General features: G+C 41.3%; 1 protein-coding gene and 1 long non-coding RNA gene across 9 annotated transcripts in view; one reads left to right on the top strand and one right to left on the bottom strand.

Annotated features, from left to right (window-relative positions):
• The window catches only part of LOC141127898 (interleukin-1 receptor type 1-like), an 88,164-nt gene that overhangs the window by 19,100 nt on the left and 49,271 nt on the right, over positions 1-19,793 (top strand). For all 5 annotated transcript variants that reach the window (XM_073614770.1, XM_073614768.1, XM_073614769.1 and 2 more), the window contains 4 exons: positions 3,069-3,294; positions 5,419-5,602; positions 12,884-13,052; positions 16,375-16,440. In XM_073614770.1, coding sequence (XP_073470871.1) covers positions 3,069-3,294; positions 5,419-5,602; positions 12,884-13,052; positions 16,375-16,440 — 645 coding nt within the window. The remainder of the gene's footprint in view (positions 1-3,068; positions 3,295-5,418; positions 5,603-12,883; positions 13,053-16,374; positions 16,441-19,793) is intronic.
• Positions 1-19,793, bottom strand: part of LOC141127900 (uncharacterized) — a 192,385-nt gene that overhangs the window by 133,396 nt on the left and 39,196 nt on the right. The gene's annotated exons all lie outside the window — the stretch shown is intronic.

The raw sequence follows: 19,793 nt of genomic DNA, 5'->3' as shown, positions 1-19,793 counted from the left end.
GTATTACATTACTGTATACAATAAATTGACCTCAGTTTGCCCCCCAGTGCTTTGTCCAGTGCCCTTGCCTGCAGTTTTACTGTACTTTCTGCCTGTAAAGTGCAGAATGTCCATGGCATCAAAAAACCGTGCCTCTACCTTAAAAAAAGCAGTTTATGACGTGCTGGAAAACAGCGGTAGCGATACAGAATCGCTTGCAGAATTGAGTGATAGCGATTCGTGGGGAAGTTAGTTATCAGACACAGAGTGATTTCTGCGATGATCCTGAGACTGACCTCAGTGATGTGCGGACTTGGTGCTATTATCGACTATGGTACAGATTACGCAGCGCCCCCAAGATTCCCATTTACTGGAGCACCTGGTATCAAAGTGGATATTGAAGATGACAACCCCTTGGCATACCTCCAACTATTTTTGACTGATGAGGTTATTGAAAAATTAGATACAGAGACAAACCGGTAGCAGGAGCAAGAAGCTGCTACACATTGGAGGTTTTAAAGGAGCAAAAAGTGGGAACCAGTGACCAAAGAGGACATCTGGAAATTTCTGGGCCTACTAATTCTTCAGGGAGTGGTGGGGAAACCCCTGCAGAAGTGGTATTGGACAACCAATAAATTACTAGCCAGTCCATTCTTTGGCAAGGTCATGTCGGAGTACAAATTTTCCCTGATAATGAAATATTTGCACTTTGAAAATCATGAAGCATTTGACAAAACTACTCATTCAGCACCCAAACTCAAGAAGATTTGGGAGGTATATCAAATGATTATGAAAAATTTCCAACAGAGCTATGTGTCAGATAGAGACATCAGCATAGACGACAGTCTAATGGCCTACAAGGGAAGGTTCAGCTGGATACAATATATAGCGTCAAAGAGGGCACGATTTGGCGTAAAATCTTTCATGCTATGTGAATCGAGCACTGGTTACATTTGTGATTCTGCCCTATACACCTGTAAAGGAACCAAATTCAACCAAAAATACAGTCATTATGGAATGGCAACCTATTCAGTTCTTTCATTGATTGAGCCATTGCTAAATCAGGGCTATTGTGTAACTATAGACGATTTTTACACATCTCCTGAACTCTATTGCCCCGTATGCACGGTCGGATTTTCCGATGGAAAATGTCCGATCGGAGCGTGTTGTCGGAAATTCCGACCGTGTGTGGTCTCCATCGGACATTTTCCATCGGATTTTCCGACACACAAAGTTGGAGAGCAGGAGATAAAATTTTCCGACAACAAAATACGTTGTCGGAAATTCCGATCGTGTGTACACAAATCCGACGGACAAAGTGCCATGCATGGTCAGAATAAATAAAGAGATGAAAGCTATTGGCCACTGCCCCGTTTATAGTCCCGACGTACGTGTTTTACGTCACCGCGTTTAGAACGATCGGATTTTCCGACAACTTTGTGTGACCGTGTGTATGCAAGACAAGTTTGAGCCAACATCCGTCGGAAAAAATCCTAGGATTTTGTTGTCGGAATGTCCGAACAAAGTCCGACCGTGTGTACGGGGCATTAGAGTTCCTTCTACAGAACAAAACGGATGCCTATGGAACCGTTAGGGCTAACTGGCATGACATGCTGCCAACCTTTGGCAATAAGAAGCTCAAGACGGGAGAAATGGTTGCCTGGCAGAAAGGCAAAATTATGGCACTGTGATGGCGTGACAAAAGATGTGTACCTAATGAGTACAATTCATAACACCTCGCTGTCATGGTACACACAAAAGGTGGGAAAGACATCATGAAACCACAAGTGGTTATAGACTACAACAACACCATGGGAGGAGTTGACAGAGCTGACAAGGCAACGACATTTTATCCTGCCATGAGAAAACAACAAAAAAAGTATAAGAAGATCTTCAGGCATCTTCTTGAGCAATGCCTATGGAATGCCTTCATTCTACTAAAAAAAGAGTGACAAGCCTGTGGTTGCAGAACGTATCTTTCTGAACCACCAAATCCCCAACGGCTGCAAACAAAGCTGGACATCACTTTATGGACCACATCCCACCAAATATAAAAAAAGGCAGCACTGACAAGGATCTGCATAGTTTGTTCCTCAAACCGTGATGACACTGGAAAGAAGATCGGAAATGAAACCAGGTTCTATTGTCCTGATTGTGACGTTGGACTTTGTGCAATCTCATGTTTCAAAATTTACCATACCCCAGATGTTTACTTAAGCAATATGACTAGTAATATCGCACCCTTGTTTGGCCCAAAAAAATTTCAGTGTTTTTGATTTGATTATATTATTGACTAAAAACTATTGCATAAAATGTATTATTATGATATATTTTTTGTTATTTTTATAGTTATTTATTATATTATAAGTTATGTGTGTTTCAAACTTTATCATACCCGGGATGTCTACTAGACTCTGGTTTGGACAGATTTAAGTGAGTTATTCCTAAGAATTACAGGCCTACAATGTAAAACGCCAAATTTCCATGCAAAATAATTGTACCACTTTCAGCACCTAAAATCCGACATAATCATACCGCCAGGAAGGTTAAAGGACCATTTAAAAAAAAAAAAAAAAAAAAAAAATTATATATATATATATATTTTTTTTTTTTTTTAATGGTGACTAGCCTGGGGGGGGGGGGGGGCAGCGCCCGTGTGCCCCCTATGGACGGGCCGCCACTGAGATGAGATGATAGTAGGTATTGCCAAATGGTATAGTTGTTTATTTCCAAGCCTTGGAAAAAGTTTGCTTCTCTGCTGTGAAGATGTACATTAGTAAATGGGACTCCAAAGTGGCGCCAAAGTTTTTTCAGGAGAACATCTAGTGGGTTGTTACTGATGGGATTCCTCCTTACTGTTGTAATGGAATGGTTTTAAATGCACCTCAAATACAGGAAAACAGTGCATGAACCTTAATGATATTTTTGATGTTTCTAACTCGGGCAGAAATACATTTTCTAGGACCTAGCTATTTGTAGGATATGATTTATTGCATCAGTGGTTAACATATAATTTATATTACTCATAATACATTTTGTATACATGTTTTATGGAGTGTTTTATTTATAGATCACGTTTTTACTTGCAGGTGGAATGGGTCAAGAAACTTTAGTCCCTAATGGAGAACCATTTTTTGTCAGATGCCCACTTGAACCCCCAGTGTCCGATAACAGTTACAACATAACCTGGTTTATAAATGGCTCAAAGACAGAAATTTCCACAGATCTACAGGCAAGAATTCATCAAGACAGCAACCACCTGAAGTTTTTCCCTGCGAGGCTGGAAGATTCAGGCTTTTATTTATGTGTGTACAGGTAAGAGAAAATGATGAGACTCTGGTATATGGGTGCCTTTATAGAGGTACATCCTTTCTAAAGAGTAATGAAACAAATATTTGTCAGTTCATCAAATGATTGCCAAGTATCAACAAGGGCAGCAAGGAATTCTATCCCACTGGGGTAATTCACTGGTGTGATGTGCTGTTTGATGGAAAAATCCAAATCCTTTTAGTTTTCTTCTGTTTCCCTTTGTAGTAAAAGATTCAGTCTTTCCTACGTTTATGAAAATAAAAATGGCACAAGAGACAAGACAAAATGGGTAAATTCACCTTTCAGGAAAAAATAATAAATACACATTTTTTGCTGAAAAAAAGGGTGCAATTATTATTTTTTCTCCAAAGAGCTTGCAAACCATTGGCCTGGAAATCATTCAGGCTCCTGCAGATTTCTGCCTGTACCTCGGTTTGGACTTTCAGTTTGAAAGCTGCAGGACTTGTGAATAAACTAATGCCGCGTACACACGGTCGGACTTTTCGTCTACGAAAGTCCAACGGACGCTGACGGACTAAAGCTGGCTGGTAATCCGATCGTGTGTGGGCTTCTCCGGACGTTCAACGGACTTTTTCAGCCTCAAATCCGACGGACTTTAGATTTGAAACATGCTTCAAATCTTTCCGACGGACTCGAGTCCGGTTGAAAAATCCGCTCGTCTGTATGCTAGTCCGACGAACAAAAACCCACGCTAGGGCAGCTATTGGCTACTGGCTATCAACTTCCTTATTTTAGTCCGGTGTACGTCATCACGTAAGAATTCGACGGACTTTTGTGTGATCGTGTGTAGGCAAGTCTGTTCGTTAGAAAGTCCGCCGCAAGTCCGTCGAAAGTCCGTCGAAAGTCTGTCGGACAGGCTGTCGGACTTTTGTAGCTGAAAAGTCCGACCGTGTGTACGCCCCATTAGAGTTCATAGAGAACTAGCTGTCTGCCGCGGGGGAAGACTGAACTTGTAGTTTTCTCATTCACAGATGCCTGAATGATGCGGCTGTACATGTAACAGGTGAAGGTGAACCTATCCTTTAGGAGGAGCAGGCCAAAAAAGAATGGGCATAGTAAGCACTTTTGATGAGTGCTTGTCACAGGTCCAGCACTGGTATTAACCCCCGTAGCCCCGGATGATTATAGATTTGACGTAATGGGAGAGGGGGGGGGGGGTTTAGAGAATGGAATGGAAGATTTCAACTTTGACAGCAGCACACAAGACACTTTATTTTAAATGTATGTAACATCCCTTGTGCTGATTTTTTTTTTTTTTTTTAATGTGTTTGCCTAAACTTATATAACCTAACATTTTTCTAGTGTTTATTTAGTGATATGCAGTATATCTGTTTCCAAGTACTGCAATATATTTAATTTTTGTTTTGTAGGTTTAGATATGGGTTTGCACTTTACGCAAAATATACATTGGGATCGTTTTAGTAAAGGCAAATAGACTGTGCACTTTGCAAGGTGCAATTTGCACTTTGCAGTCACGTGCAAGGAAAATAAATATACATAATTTTTGCTTGCTCATGATTGGATGATGGAAGTCAGCAGAACTTTTGCTCATTTACTAAGTTCTGGAGTAACTGCACTTGCAGAGGGCAACTGCACCTTGCAAAGTGCAGAGTCTATTTGCCTTACGCAAATCAACCTCATTGTTGGCATTAGGGTATTCAGGAACTAACATAATTACTTATTAAAAATGCTGCAGCAATGGCACATTTCCATGGTTACCCATATATGGGGACTTAATATTCTTTTTGGAATTACTTTTGAGCCTATATTCATATCCACTGGACTGTTTATGCTGCACAAACTGAAGATGTGTAGGACCAGATTATCTCTTGCAAATAATGAATTATACTTGCTCTATGCATAACCAAATATTGCGTGGGTGCTAAAGCTTTTACCTCTTTATGTATTTTGTGTAATAAACTACCAAACAGAATATGAATAATTCACCATATTCAAAAAATCTACACCATACATATATACAGTACATCTGTAATCTACATAACCAAACAAACCTGTTTTATCTAACTTGGTTTCTTTTGGGAACATGTGGTTTCAACCAGGTAATACGTTTATTTCTAACAGTAATGTTTTATTTTCTTACATACACAGAGGTACAAATGGATGTTGGCAAGAGGTCTTAGAAGTGAACGTCTTTCAGAATGATAATGGTTTGTGTTATAAAGATGAAGCATTGTACACTTATCCACAATTTAGTAAAAAATCGTTGAGAATTGACTGTCCAGATGTAACTGACTATGTTGATCCTGCGACTGCACAGTTCCACTGGTTTAAGGTACCTCAATATTTGATTTAATAGTTGTAATTTTTACTGTAGGAACTAGGAAATGAAATTATAATTATTTTGGGAGCTATAAAGAAGCATATATGGACAAACGTTCATCTCTTATGCCGCGTACACACGGTCGGACTTTTCGTCTACAAAAGTCCAACGGACGCTGACGGACTAAAGCTGGCTGGTAATCCGATCGTGTGTGGGCTTCTCCGGACTTTCAACTGACTTTTTTAGCCTCAAATCCGACGGACTTTAGATTTGAAACATGCTTCAAATCTTTACGTCGTAAGTACGACGGACCCCGAAATCCGCTCGTCTGTGTGCTAGTCCGACGGACAAAAACCCATGCTAGGGCAGCTATTGGCTACTGGCTATGAACTTCCTTATTTTAGTCCGGTGTACGTCATCACGTACGAATCCGTCGGACTTTTGTGTGGTCGTGTGTAGGCAAGTCCGTTCGTAAGAAAGTCTGCCGCAAGTCCGCCGAAGGTACGTCGGAAGTATGTCGGACAGGCTGTCGGACTTTTGTAGACGAAAAGTCCGACCGTGTGTACGCGGCATTAGGGTTTGTTGGTCAGCAGTTTTCAGTGGACTGAACACAGTGAAAAAATAGGTCTTTCTTTGCTTTGATTAGTCAAACTAAAGCAGTTGCTTTTTTGTGCAGTGCAGTACCACCCAGTGCTGTAACATGAACTGCATGACTGCCCTGTGCATAAATGTGAAGAAGCCCTGAGATAAGGGTCATAGTTGGGGAGTTAACACTTGCGGTTGCCCTCCGAAGAACGATCCCCGGTGGATTATTTTTTAGAGGGTGTTTATCAGGTAGTGAGGAGGCATTATGTTGTTTCCTAACCACCTAGTTTACCCCTTAATGCCCGCACCACAGCAGGGCAATTGCGGTGAGGCTCAATTCACTTGAATAAGTTGTGTTCTGCAGGCAATATGTGCATACCAACTGTCTGTTTTTTTGTTTTTTTTTTTATTTATAATTGATAATTTTTATAAAAACGTTATATTTTTCAATACAAAAATGAAAAAGAATAACAGACACTGGAAGTCATGCAAGATTCCAATAGCAATCTGTCATAGAATACACACTGTGATACACTGAATGAAGCCAGCAAAACTACAACATAGTTCAGCTACCAGAAATTGCGTATACTACAGGAGAATTAAGTAAACTAGTTGCGTAAAAACAGTATAGTAGGTTCCTGAAAAAGCTTTTCCAGTGACTTCAAACCCAAAAAGGGAAATCAGATGCCTACTGGATTCTTATGGAGAAAAAAAGAAAAATGGAGAAGCAAAAGGAGGAAAGGTCGAGAGAGTAGAAAGACAAAGTTCGTCACTCCTGGGCTTAGAAAGAGTCAATATCCCAGACAGGGAAGGGTCTTTAGAGCCTCAAGGAGGGTCTCCCTGAGATGCCAGAGTTCCCAAATCGCATGGTCGTGATCTACCTTGTCAGCCAGTTGTGCAGTTAGGAAATCCATGATCTTGCTGGATCATGGATTTCCTAACTGCACAACCTGATGCTTAATCTTAGCTCAGTTGGTGTCAGCTGTGTTTTTCTCTTCCATTGGAGAGCTATCAAGCACCTGGCCGCTGTTAAGATATGACTGGCACATTTCTTGGCTAAGCCTGGTAGCTTGAGGGGGGGTGAGTCAACTGTCTGTTTTTACTGCCCCACCCAACCACACCTGTAAAATAGGCGTTAAGGTGGATCTATGGGTAAAATAAAAAAATACATATATAGTGCATTCTGTTATTAACACAACAACAGTATTTCTTTTTCCCCCCTGTAGATTATTTTTACATTATGATCCTGGCAGTAGCTCCATTATTTTCCTACTTCCTTTAAAGCTGACGTTTAGTTATGATTTTTTTTTTTTCATAAAAAAACGACATAACGACATAAGTGACATTTATCATCTAAGCCACACTGGTCCTTGTTTTCAGGATTAGCGCAGCACCACTCTTTTATATATTTACCCTAAAGGTCAGGTGTTTAACTTAATCGGCGCATGCAGCTTTTCCATCCTTAGCCGCTTCCATACTTGATAGCGCGGGAATAACCCATCCCAATATTTGTTCAATTCTACATAGTAACAACAGAGGGCTTTCACTCGGCACTGCCGCCATTCAGAGGAAATCTTTTTTTCAGTCAATACAGGGCGTTCTCTGATTGGATGAGACGGGGATTGTGATATCACTGTTCTACATCTCCACCATGTGCAATCAGAGAACGCCTTGTAGTCATTTAAAAAATACAAGACTTTCTTGGAATGGTGGCAGTGCCAAGCAATTGACCCTTTGTGATTACTATGCAGAATTACAGACACCTGACACTGGAACTGGACCTCTTGCAATCATTGTAGTAGTGACAACTAATACAGTTATTTGCAGGTTACACAAGGATTGGTAAGATGTGAGATATGCTTACAGGACTGATAAAAGGAAGGCAGAGCCAGCCATCCTGTACCAGGCCATCAATGCTGTATCCTGGCCTAGGCCAACAAGGCCCAAGCCTAGGGCAGCACTTTGCAGGGGGGCAGCATGGAAAGAGTCCTCCCTGGCTTGCGATACATTGTTAGTGTAGCACCAGTCTTATATGGCAGACTGGGCTGAGAGGCAAATTAGTTTAGCGCCCCCATAAAGCGGTCTCACTGCTTCCGGTATGCGGTCGGCTGGAATTCCGCAACTGTGGTGGTGGTGGGGGGGGGGGCGCTTCTAATTTTGACTATCCTCTCATCCTGGACCACAAACCTTCCTCACTGTGCTATATGTCTTCAGCTGCCCCATTGGCATGGCTATATCTTCTTAGTCCTCTCCATAAAATTATCAGAAATTTGTGCTTAAAGTGGAACTAAAGGCAACACTTTTTTTCCATTCTGGATAGCGTAAGGGAGGGCTATAACCCCTGTCAGTTTATTTTTTACCAACCCTGTCCCATTGCAGAGATTTCCCTTCACTTCCTGCCCCACAGCCAAACAGGAAGTGAGAGAAAATCTATGCAAATTAAGGGAATCCCTTGCCCAATCCCCCCCCCCGCACAGGCCCTCAGAACTAGTGTCCCCACGTGGAAATTTCAGGGCAGGTCTTAAACGGCAAGGGGTGTGGCTCTGACAGGAAGGGGTGGATCATATTTAAATTAGGGGGTGCACGAGTTTAGTCAGGTCTAGGGCAGCACAAAACCTAAATACGCTACTGCAGGCCATGCCGTATCAGTTCAGCATGAAGGGACATTTAATTACCTTTGGGCACAGACAAAGTAATCCTTCTGCTCCCAGCAAATAAATCAGTTCATGATGGGTTGATGGGTGGAGACTTGTAGGGACTATTTAATCATTTTGGGATGCATTCAGAGTAATTCTCTGTGCTGAAGCTCCTGACAATAATTTAAAAGTTCTGGCCTCTTCTTTTGGATCAATCTGCTAGGACAGGCTTGAACTTTATATGTAGGTAACCCTGGCAAGGAGAATTACTTCTCCTACATTGTAGCACAGTCAGGTTGAGGCAGAAAAGGCCCCTGCTTTCTGCTCAGTCTCTTCTGCCTGTGCATTGCCTGACTATATCCTGTAGCCTGTACTGAACTGCCACAGCCCTGGCACTGCCAGCCACAGCCCTGCCCCTTAAGGCTCCCTTCTGATCAGTAGGGGATCTGCTCACAGATCTCGCTGTTTGGAACAGACTTCGAATGACACATCAGTGTCTGCTCAATTTATGCAGAGCAGACAAGGGCAGAGCTTGCTCTGCTCTGTTGGCAGCCAGGTGTAAACAAATGCCACTGTCTGTTTACACCCAACTACCCTCTGACCTGACCTGCCTAAATGGAAGATGACGAATTCCCTACTGTTTTTTAAGCATACTGGGTTGGACCAGGAGGTAGACAGATGTAAAGCACACAAGTCCATTTACACCCACCTGTCTATAAGGAGTGCATAGCAGTGGTGGCTGGTTATCCATTTTTTTTGGGGGGGGGGGGCGGCAAACAAACCCCCCACCCACCCTGCCCACTTGCCAGCCCCGCTTGCCAGCTCCACTCGCCAGCCCCGCTCACACGCTCGCTAGCCGCACTTGCCAGCCCCACACTTACCCCATCCAGGTTGCGGGCACCTTCTCCGGCTTCTCCTCCTGGCCAATCCGGTTGCTTCTCCTAACCTTTTTGAAGCCAGTTAGAGCCTCTAATCATTGCTGCTGCTGGTACATAGATCATCCGATCAGGTCTGCCTGAAAACTGACAGGTGTACCTTATCGCATCGCTCTTCTGAAAGGGACCTTAGTGTCTGCGCAAACTATACACAGTGGCACTGACCAGAAAGAGGGAGTGGTGGATTGCCAGCTCAACACACCAACAGCTCACAGCAAGAGGAGCAGCTTCAACTCCTCACAGTGGCAGGTATACCAGGGGATGACCACTGCCTTGCTAAAGAAGCTGAGGGTAAAGGTGATGGACTGGCCAAGCATGTCTCCAGACCTAAACCCTATTAAGCATCTGTAGGGCATCCTCAAATGGAGGGTGGAGGAGCGCAAGGTCTCTAACATCCACCAGCTCCGTGTTGTCATGGAGGAGTGGAAGAGGACTCCGGTGGCAACCTGTGAAGCTCTGGTGAACTCCATGCCCAAGAGGGTTAAGGCAGTGCTGAAAAATAATGGTGGCCACACAAAATATTGACACTTTGGGCCCAATGTGGACATTTTCACTTAGGGGTGTACTCACTTTTGTTGCCAGCGGTTTAAACATTATTGGCTGTGTGTTGAGTTATTTTGAGGGGACAACAAATTTACACTGTTATACAAGCTGTACACTCACTACTTTAGATTGTAGCAAAGTGTCATTTCTTCAGTGTTGTCACATGAAAAGATATAATAAAATATTTACAAAAATGTGAGGGTGCACTTACTTTTGTGAGATACTGTTTATCAATATTTTATCACTGTTTATATATTAAAATATGTACATGGAAAGCTGCAGCACAATATATACTGCAGTTGTGGGATGAATTATGGATTATTATACATTGTGGTATGGGTCACTTTAACTGTATTATCCTAGCTGTACATGACCAGTCTGTTGTGTTTTTTAAAGAGCAACTCCTGCGTTATACACTTTTGTTCGACTAATCATAAATATACACTGATCAGCCATAACTTAATGACCACTGGTTAATTTGTTAACAATGTCTTCTGAAAGTCGGTGGCATATGTTAAGTAGTGAGTTAACACATTGTTCCTGAAACTGAGGGGCTGAAAGCAGAAGAAATTGGCATTGCAGTTTGTTGTGTATGGGGCTGTGTAGCTGCAGACCGGTCAGGGTACTCAATGGAAGAAGCAATGGAAGAAGGTGGCCTGGTCTGATAAATCACATTTTCTTTTACATCATGTGGATGGTGCATTTACGTCGCTTACAAGGAGAAGAAATGGTACCAGGATGCAGTGTTGGGAAGAAGGCAAGCTGGCGGAGGCAGTTTGATGCTTTGGGAAAAGTTCTGCTGAGAAAATCTTGGGTCCTGCTATTCATATGGATGTTACTTTAACACATACCACCTAACTAAACATTTTTGCTGACAAAGTACACCCCTTCATGCAAACAGTATTCCCTAATAGCCATGGCCTCTTTCGACAGAATAATGCATCCTGACACACTGCAAAAAAAGGTTCAAGAATGGTTTGAGGAACATGTGACGGGAGGGCCCTTGGAACCCAGAATCCCTTGGAAAGTATGGGATGCCCTTGTTTCAGCTCCCCATACACCTCTTATGTCTAAGTCACCCTGTGCTATCCTGGCACAGGGTGAGTGAGAAAATATATCTTGGACTACTTAAAATGGGACAGTAATATTTGTCCACAATATCTCCCAGGATGTATGTAGAGACTATTATTGGTTTGTTTGATTCTGAACTCAACATGTTAGTTAATTGAGAGAGCTGATCACATTGTCCTCTGTACAATGTAGGAGACGGGCCGACTCCTAGTGGAGCTCCTGCTATTGTGAGAAAATGTCCTGTGGTTGTACTTATGATAATGTATAATGTACTTTGTGAAGCTCGGTGACAACAAGTCTGACCTGTAGTGAAATCCCGACGGGCACAGAGTCACATTGGCTGCTTAAAGGGATTAGTTAATTAGCTCATGTTAATTTGTTACAGGTGTATTGTTAGAGTAATGTGACCAGAAGGAGGGAACTTCCTCTTTTACTGTATAAAAAGTCTATTCTGGTTCTAATAAAACAGTCCATGTTAGCAACTAAGCAAGTCTCGCCTTGTTTTATGCTTTGTAAGCGGTTGGAATATCTGATATCTAGAGTCAGACTGGGAGGAAGTGGTATACTGAAGGAAACACTCAAGCGGAGTGTGGGATAGGTTCCGTGACAGAACACAACAATGGGTGTGAGGTGTTGACTTGGCCTTCAAATTCTCCAGATCTCAATCCAATCAAGCATCTATGGGATGTGGAAAAACAAGTCCTATCCATCCAACTTACAGAACTTATTGGATCTGTTACTGATGGCTTTGTGCCAGATACTACAGCATACCTTCAGAGGTCTAGTGGCATCCATGCCTCAGTGGTTCAGGGCTGTTATAGCAGCAGAAGGTGGGAAAATATAAAGGTGGGTGCTCATAAAGTTATGGCTGATTGGTGTATATGACAAAATAACTTACTGCTTTGCTCCATTCATGCATGTATAGGGATTTCCCACTTCTATTGTCCTTATGCAATGGCATAGTACATTTTATATATAAAATGAATACAGTTAGCATTAGACATGGTATTTCGCAAACTGATTATTGTTAAACAGATCTGATGATCTCGGATCTTCTGCATTAGCAGATGTATGGATCAGAAAAGCATTACCACATGTGTTGTGAACAATTCTTCAAAGGTTTACCTATTCTCACTCAAGCAACACCACTGTTGGGAAAGCTGTAATCTGCCTGCCTTGGCCTATAAATGTGTGCAGGGCACTGTACACATGGTGAATGGGTTCCTCTCTTTTCTTCATATAAAAGGGAACAATTACCAAACTTCCCAGCATGCCATAACATAGCCATTGCCATAACAGTGTAATAATGAGCACTTATTAATCCACTGTTGTTAACTCCTGAGGCTGACAGGCAGGTGGCAGCAGTTGGTTTGTTGGCAAATAGGTTGTATGGAGCCCCATAATTTGTAATGGCTGCCTTGTATGCATACTTACATTGGTCCAAGCTGCACTATAATACCAAATAGTAACAAGGAAAAGCTCTTATGTATTTATATAAGAATTGCTGTTGTATTTTTGTACAGGATTGCGAGCCCTTGAATATGACAACGGACAAATATCTTATAATAAATCAGTTCTTGAGCATCACAAATGTGATTCCACAAGATAACGGAAAGTACACATGTGTAACTTTGTTTATACACAATGGGACAAACTATAACATCTCACGTTCCATCGCTAATACCATACGGGGTAATTATAAAGATTTACTATCATAAAAATGCATTTCTAAACTTGTCATGTTTGACAGCTTAAAGATATAAGATATGTTTTTGTTAACGCAAATATAGCAATCCATAAGATTTATAAAAGAGAGACACAGGAAGAAAGAGAGAGTTCATGTTACTCATTGGGGGAGATTTACTAAAACTGTTGGACACACAATCTGGTGCAGCTGTTCACAGTAACCAAACAGCTTCTAATTTCAACTTGTTCCAGTAAGCTTTGACAATAAAACCTAGAAGTTGATTGGTTACTATACACAGTTGTACCAGATTCTGTGTGCCCCAGTTTTAGTAAACCTCCCCCTTTCTGTTAATTGTTGTCATACAGATATGGTGGTCAAAATAGTGTTGGGATAAATAGTGTAGGTATGATGATATATGTAAATGATAAGTCTAAAGCATTGTTTATATATGTGCGGGCATGTATATGACTGTGAGCAAAGTGCTGCAGTTTCTCCCCAATCGTTCAGGGTCTGCCACCCATCTTTGCCATTCCCTTCATTGACTGCCACTAACCCAATGAATTAAATTCAAAATACTAACAATAACTTATAAAGCTATTCACAACTTGGCCCACAGCTCCATCTCTAATCCTGTCTCAAAATACCCACCAAATCGTTCTCTCATTCCTCCCAAGACCTCCTGCTCTCTAGTTCCCTTGTCACCTCTTCCCATGCTCGCCTCCAGGACTTTTCCAGAGCCTCTCCCCACCTCTGGAACTCCCTACCCAAGTCTGTCCGGCGCCTCTCTTACTCTGTCCACTTTTAGGCGATCCATGAAAACCCTTCTCTTCAGAGAAGCCTATCCTGCCACCACTGTACTTTTATTTTCTCCATCAGCAGGGCCCTCTGACTCCTCCTGTATTGAATTGCTTTGTTATGTTGTAAAGCGCTGTGGAAACTGTTGGTGCTATATAAATCCTGTATAATAACAATATTTATTATTCTGCGCAACCGCACATGCAGGATTTCAAACCTCCACAAGATGAGAGCCACAATACACTGTGCTTGCTCGAGTATGATATAGATGCGCATTGGTACACAGTGGTATTTAATTGGTTGAGGGATGCTCCCAATAATGACATTCAATATGTTTCCACTGTGCTTACATGGACATCTTTATGTATTTGAGAAATGCATCCCCCCTCCCCCCAATTTCCCTCACCACTCTGCCAAATCTATCTGCTTTAAAATGCTGCTTAACACCACATTTTTTGCCTTATGCCTATCCACCTGCCCCTGCTATCACCATTCTTCCCTGATCCCTCTCACCACTTTGCAGCCCCCCACCCTCTTAACCCTCTGTCACCCCTCTTACTCTCACCACTTTGTCACCATATACATCTTGGGTCAACTTTCCTACAACTCCACTCTTACCACTCTGCCACCTCCTCCTCAACACTTTTCTCAATGCCCACACACCCTTATCTGCCCTTACTATTCTTCCCTACCCTTACTACTTTTCTGTGCGCTTACCACTCTTGCCTGACTTCACAACTCTTTCTCTCCCTGCACCATTATTCCCTATTATTAACACTCTTCTCTGCCAATACCAATCTTCCATTCCCTTACCAGTTTTGCCTTTAATAATTGCCCCTACCCTCACCACTCTACCCCTGCCTTCACTACACTTCCCTGCCATACCCACTCATCAGTAGCATCAATGTCAGAGCCTTTCTAACATGCTATAAAAAATGTTTGAAATTAACATTTGATCTTAAAGTTTTCTCAGTTTTCTCGGATTGTCATGGAATGATCCAAAAATGGATAGTAGACATGAATTTCAAATAGTTTTATATAAAGAGAATGATTAATAAAAGTCATGGTCAAATACTTTATACACTATATTAAGGATTGAGATTCCAACAAATGTTTTGTCCATTTATTCCATAGAGAAAAGCTAGCACTTTTTTTTATCAATGTGGTGTCTAAAATAGCATATATTGGAAAACACTTGCGCCTTGGTATTATATGACAATAAATTAGAGCTGCTGCTGTCCAGTATTATCCCCACTTTGGGGCAAGATAAACCAAAATAAAGTGTAGACAGAGCCTACTCCTCCTAGATACTAATTGACATTGTGACTATGTCCGTGTTAGGGTCCTATGAGTATCTACATACTAGGATGATAATGTGACAAGTGACTTGTAAACAATATTAATTATAAAGTGCATATATATATATATATATATATATATATATATATATATATATATATATATATATATATAAAATCTATGTGAACAAAAGGCAAAATTTTAATAAATAGGAAAATCATCTATCAATCGTTTCTCCTCTAGTGTCTCCTCTATTTTGCTATTTTTGACAACGTTGCATCTCTATGACGAAACGCATCAAGATGACTCTCCCGTACGTCACTACCGGCCAGGAGACTGGAATGCATGCTATATGCTGAACAGTGACCACATCTCCTATACAAGTTGGGCCGATGGTTCAATAGTGACGCTAGTTCTGTCATATTGACAGTTTTTTAATATTTTTGTTTGTAAGATGCTATTTTTCCAATAAATCTGAGGATATCACTCTATGAGGAGTTTTCTTTCCACACACCGCATGCTGCCCATTATCTATCCCTGAAGTCAACATTGGAGTCCACTATCCACTATATAGGAGACACTGGAGGACACCAGAGGATATCGCATTGGGATTGGTCCGCACTAAATGACCTACAAGCACAGTAGACTCTTTTTGCTATATAGCAAAAGAGTCCAACTCATCTGGTGAGATCTTCTGGTGGATCTTTACACTGCTCCCAGGAGGTGGATGTAGTGACACCGATGGGACACGAAGCACAACAGCACTTTTTTGCACAAGAAAAGACTCTGTTTTTCACTATCATCACTATATGCACTTTAACTATTGTACTTTATTGTATTGATCTGAATTAATTGATAGATTATTTTCCTATTTAAATTTTGTAATATATATATATTTATATATATATATATATATATATATATATATATATATATATATATATATATATACACTTTATAATTAATATTTATTAAGTCACTTGTCACATTATCATCCTAGTATGTAGATACTCATAGGACCCTAAAACGGACACGTCAATTAGTATCTAGGAGGAGTAGGCGCTGTCTACACTTTATTTTGGTTTAAAATACCATATAGCCTTCAGTGCAAACGTAAATATAAAATGAATAATTTTATGTGCACAGCATACAGTACGATGGTATGATGGGTATAAATAGGTATTGAAATCTAGAATGCATTATATGTAATAGGATTTTTTTTTTTCTTTTCAGAATTACCACTTACAGTCAAACCCAATATATTGTATCCAACAGATAACTTCATAGATGCAGAGTTAGGTGAGTTTTGCTGTGTTATTAAAATTGCACAAGATATCATTCTATCCCGAAATGAGACAGAACTCAATTACACGATACTTACCTCTTCTTCAACAGTTTGACATCCCTCACTGGCATTGGTATCTTCTACCCGGGTTCTTCCAGGTGCTGGGCTGGGGTCGTCTTCATTGGCTGTGCGGTATGATGTTGCTCCTACACATGCTCAGGAGTGCAGTCATCCCAGCACATAGGCACTAGGCAGGAATGTAACAGCTCACTGTACATTCCAAAGGAGATTAGGTTCCTTTTATTGCAGAAGGTTGCATATCTCATCTGCAATAAAGAGCTTGCTGCTCGCAGTTTGTAAGGTGGGATTTTAGTTACGCTTTAATTGCAACAAAAAAAGAAACTGAAAACAAAATTTTGTAGCAAATAATGTGGCCATTGATAAAGGGTTATGTCTCAAAATTGAATGCTTACACTTAAAGAACACCTAGAATCAAAAGCAAAACTCCAGGGAGTCTTGTGCACATAGTAATTGTCCCCATTAAAATCCTAGCAATAGATGATAAAAAAACAAAAAAAACATTCTCTGCCATTGGTGGTTGTAGCTCCACCCCTCCTGAAGCATAAAAATGTGGTCGCTTCTAGATGAGAAGTTGCAACCAGCGCTCAGTTCCACTCCTTCACATGTATGCGCTCACCATGCTCAGGACCAGACAGGGCCGCGTTCATGTAAAAGTCAACATTAAGGCAGAACCCCGGCTTAGAAATGAGCTGTACACTGTGTGCAGTTGTGTAGCGATATACAGATGCTTTCTGTGTAACACTTGTTCCTTATTGCTTCACACCTGTCTTCCAAAATATACAGTAGCATTTAGAGGGGGACACTGTTGAGCCTGTGTCCCATTCTACCAGTCCAGCTTTTTACTGTCACCTCACTCCCAGTGACACAATAGGGTTCCACCGTGCACTAAGCGAGGACATCATGCGTGCACTTAATTAACTCCTTCAGCTCACCTGTACCGTGCAACTAGGTTCTTGGGGTCTCCGTACTGTGGATTTAGTCCTGGTTGCTTTTGGGGAACAGACCTCTAGGATGGGAGCCAGATCACCGACCCCGTTGCTACAGGAGGACCCGTCACCAATGCCTGTTGCCACTCTCCGCTGTCTGGCTGCTATTAATTCCCACCAGTTCATGGTTAGCCGTAGCAACTACAATTACATCCTCCAACTCATTTGTTGAGTGAACCCTTTGTTGTGGCCTTCCATTCCTTCCTCTCCAACACAGCGTGTGCTCTCCAGGCCCTGTTCTTTTAGATACGCCATGTACCACCATGCACCCCTTTTGAAATACCTTCAGATGCTGAAATTATACGCTCCAAAGTGCAATGCACACAGTTCTCCTCGAAGTAAATATCCAGAGGCTGGCCAGGGATACTTTTCCAGGTAGTAGTCCATAACTGGTAGAGTCCTTGAGAGGTGGAGTCCCATGCAGGGAGCTTTCAAGTTGCTATTGGTTACATTTTTATAGGTGGACTTCTCTCCACTTTCCTATGCAGTCCCTGTTTCTCCTCTCGAGCCCAGCCTTCCTTCTATGTATATGTACCACAGGGTGGAGGGCAGAACCCAGATAAGCCTGGGGAAATACAGAACCTGCATTAGCCCTTTCCCACCCAGGCAGCCCAGCTCTATAATTGGCACCTGTTTACAGCTCACATCAGACTTTTGCTGGCGGAATTTCCAATCGTGTGTATGGGGCATTACACTGCTTTTTTAGCCTGAATGAAAAAGATCTAACAGATTCGGTTGAAAGCAGATGCTGTTTGACTGACAATTTCCTGCCCGGTTTTTCCATTTCTACAAGCAAAGGATGTTGAATGAGAAGGGGCTGACAGGGCTTCCCTCTAAATCAGTGATGGCGAACCTCGGCACCCCAGATGTAGGTTCGCCAACACTGCTATAAATTAATTTTTGACAATCCATCGGCAACTGGTTGAAATTCGAACAGTGTATGGCCAGGTTTACTGAAATAGACATACAATAGAATTATCCTTGCCTAAACTGTCCAGTTAGAGTTAGGCACACTATTAGCTCTGGAAACACTGACCAGATAATATTGGGGGAGGGAATTGATGATCTGAAACTTCTTTTTCCTGGAAGATCATCATATTTCTCTTTTTTATCAAACAAGGTTTTATTGAATAATTGGTGCATACATAAAAAGTTTACATTATCATGTTAACGCTGTAACAGTACTACAATTGTTATCGTTTGAATAAAAATATAACTTTAAGTACAAACATATCTGACGTGTAATAACATTCAAGGTATGTATATTTGGTTTTTATAGACTGTCCATCTATACTTATAACTATTTATCAGTCTGTGATCATGTAATTATATTAGACACAGGTAGAAGATTCCTGGAGCCATCTATCCCATATCTTGTTGTACTTTGCTGGGCAACCTCTATTAATATATATATACATTTCTTGTATGGTAATGTATTATTTATCTCCACCTTCCATTCCACTACTTTAGGAGACTCCTGTCTCATCCATTTTTTGGCAATAACCTTTCTTGCTGCAAAAAGTGTTTCGTATAAAAAAGTTTTAGTATATTTGTCAGTTGTGTCTGGAACTATACCCAAGAGGCACTGTTTAGGGTCTAGGGCCAGAGGTGAACCCATTGTGTCATGCAAAAATGCCACAATTTGTTCCCAAAAGCCTTTTATCTTAGGGCATGTCCAGATTGGATGGAAAAAAGTACCTGTCTCTCTCCCATACATCTGACATGTGGTGGTTTGTGTACGCTTGTGTCTTGCCACTCTGAGGGGTGTGAGATATGCCCTGTGGAGAATGTAGAGTTGCGTCAATCCATCTGAAAGTTTAGGAGATACAGTTTTGCAGGCCTCCAGTGCCTCCCCCCATTCCTTGTCCTCCACCGGTCCCACCTCCCTCTCCCATCTTGGTTTAAGGCCATATGCTATTTTAGTAGCTACAGGGGTTAAAAGCAAGTTATAAAAAGCTGAGATCAATTTATGAGAGTCTGTGCTCTTAATTATAGCAATAAGTACATTGGGTGTAGGATTAGGATAATAGTCAGGGAATTGTGATTGTAGTGCATGTCGGATTTGTAAGAATCTGAAGAACATCTGGTCCTGGATTGTAAATTCTTCTTTAAGTATGTCAAAGGTTTTAAGCTGTCCATCTTTTAATATATGATGCAGGTAAAATATTCCCTGTATGGACCATATGAATGTATCATGTATTTTATTGAACTCCTGAAGATTTTTGTTATGCCATAGTGGCGTGTAATCATTAAATTTTGAAATGTCAAGTCTAGATGTCGCTAAATTCCATATTTTCCTG

Source organism: Aquarana catesbeiana, linkage group LG02 (assembly GCF_042186555.1).
Source record: "Aquarana catesbeiana isolate 2022-GZ linkage group LG02, ASM4218655v1, whole genome shotgun sequence".
Taxonomy (NCBI): domain Eukaryota; kingdom Metazoa; phylum Chordata; class Amphibia; order Anura; family Ranidae; genus Aquarana; species Aquarana catesbeiana.
Note: the sequence above shows the minus strand (reverse complement) of the source record. Positions and strands in the feature narration are given on the sequence as shown.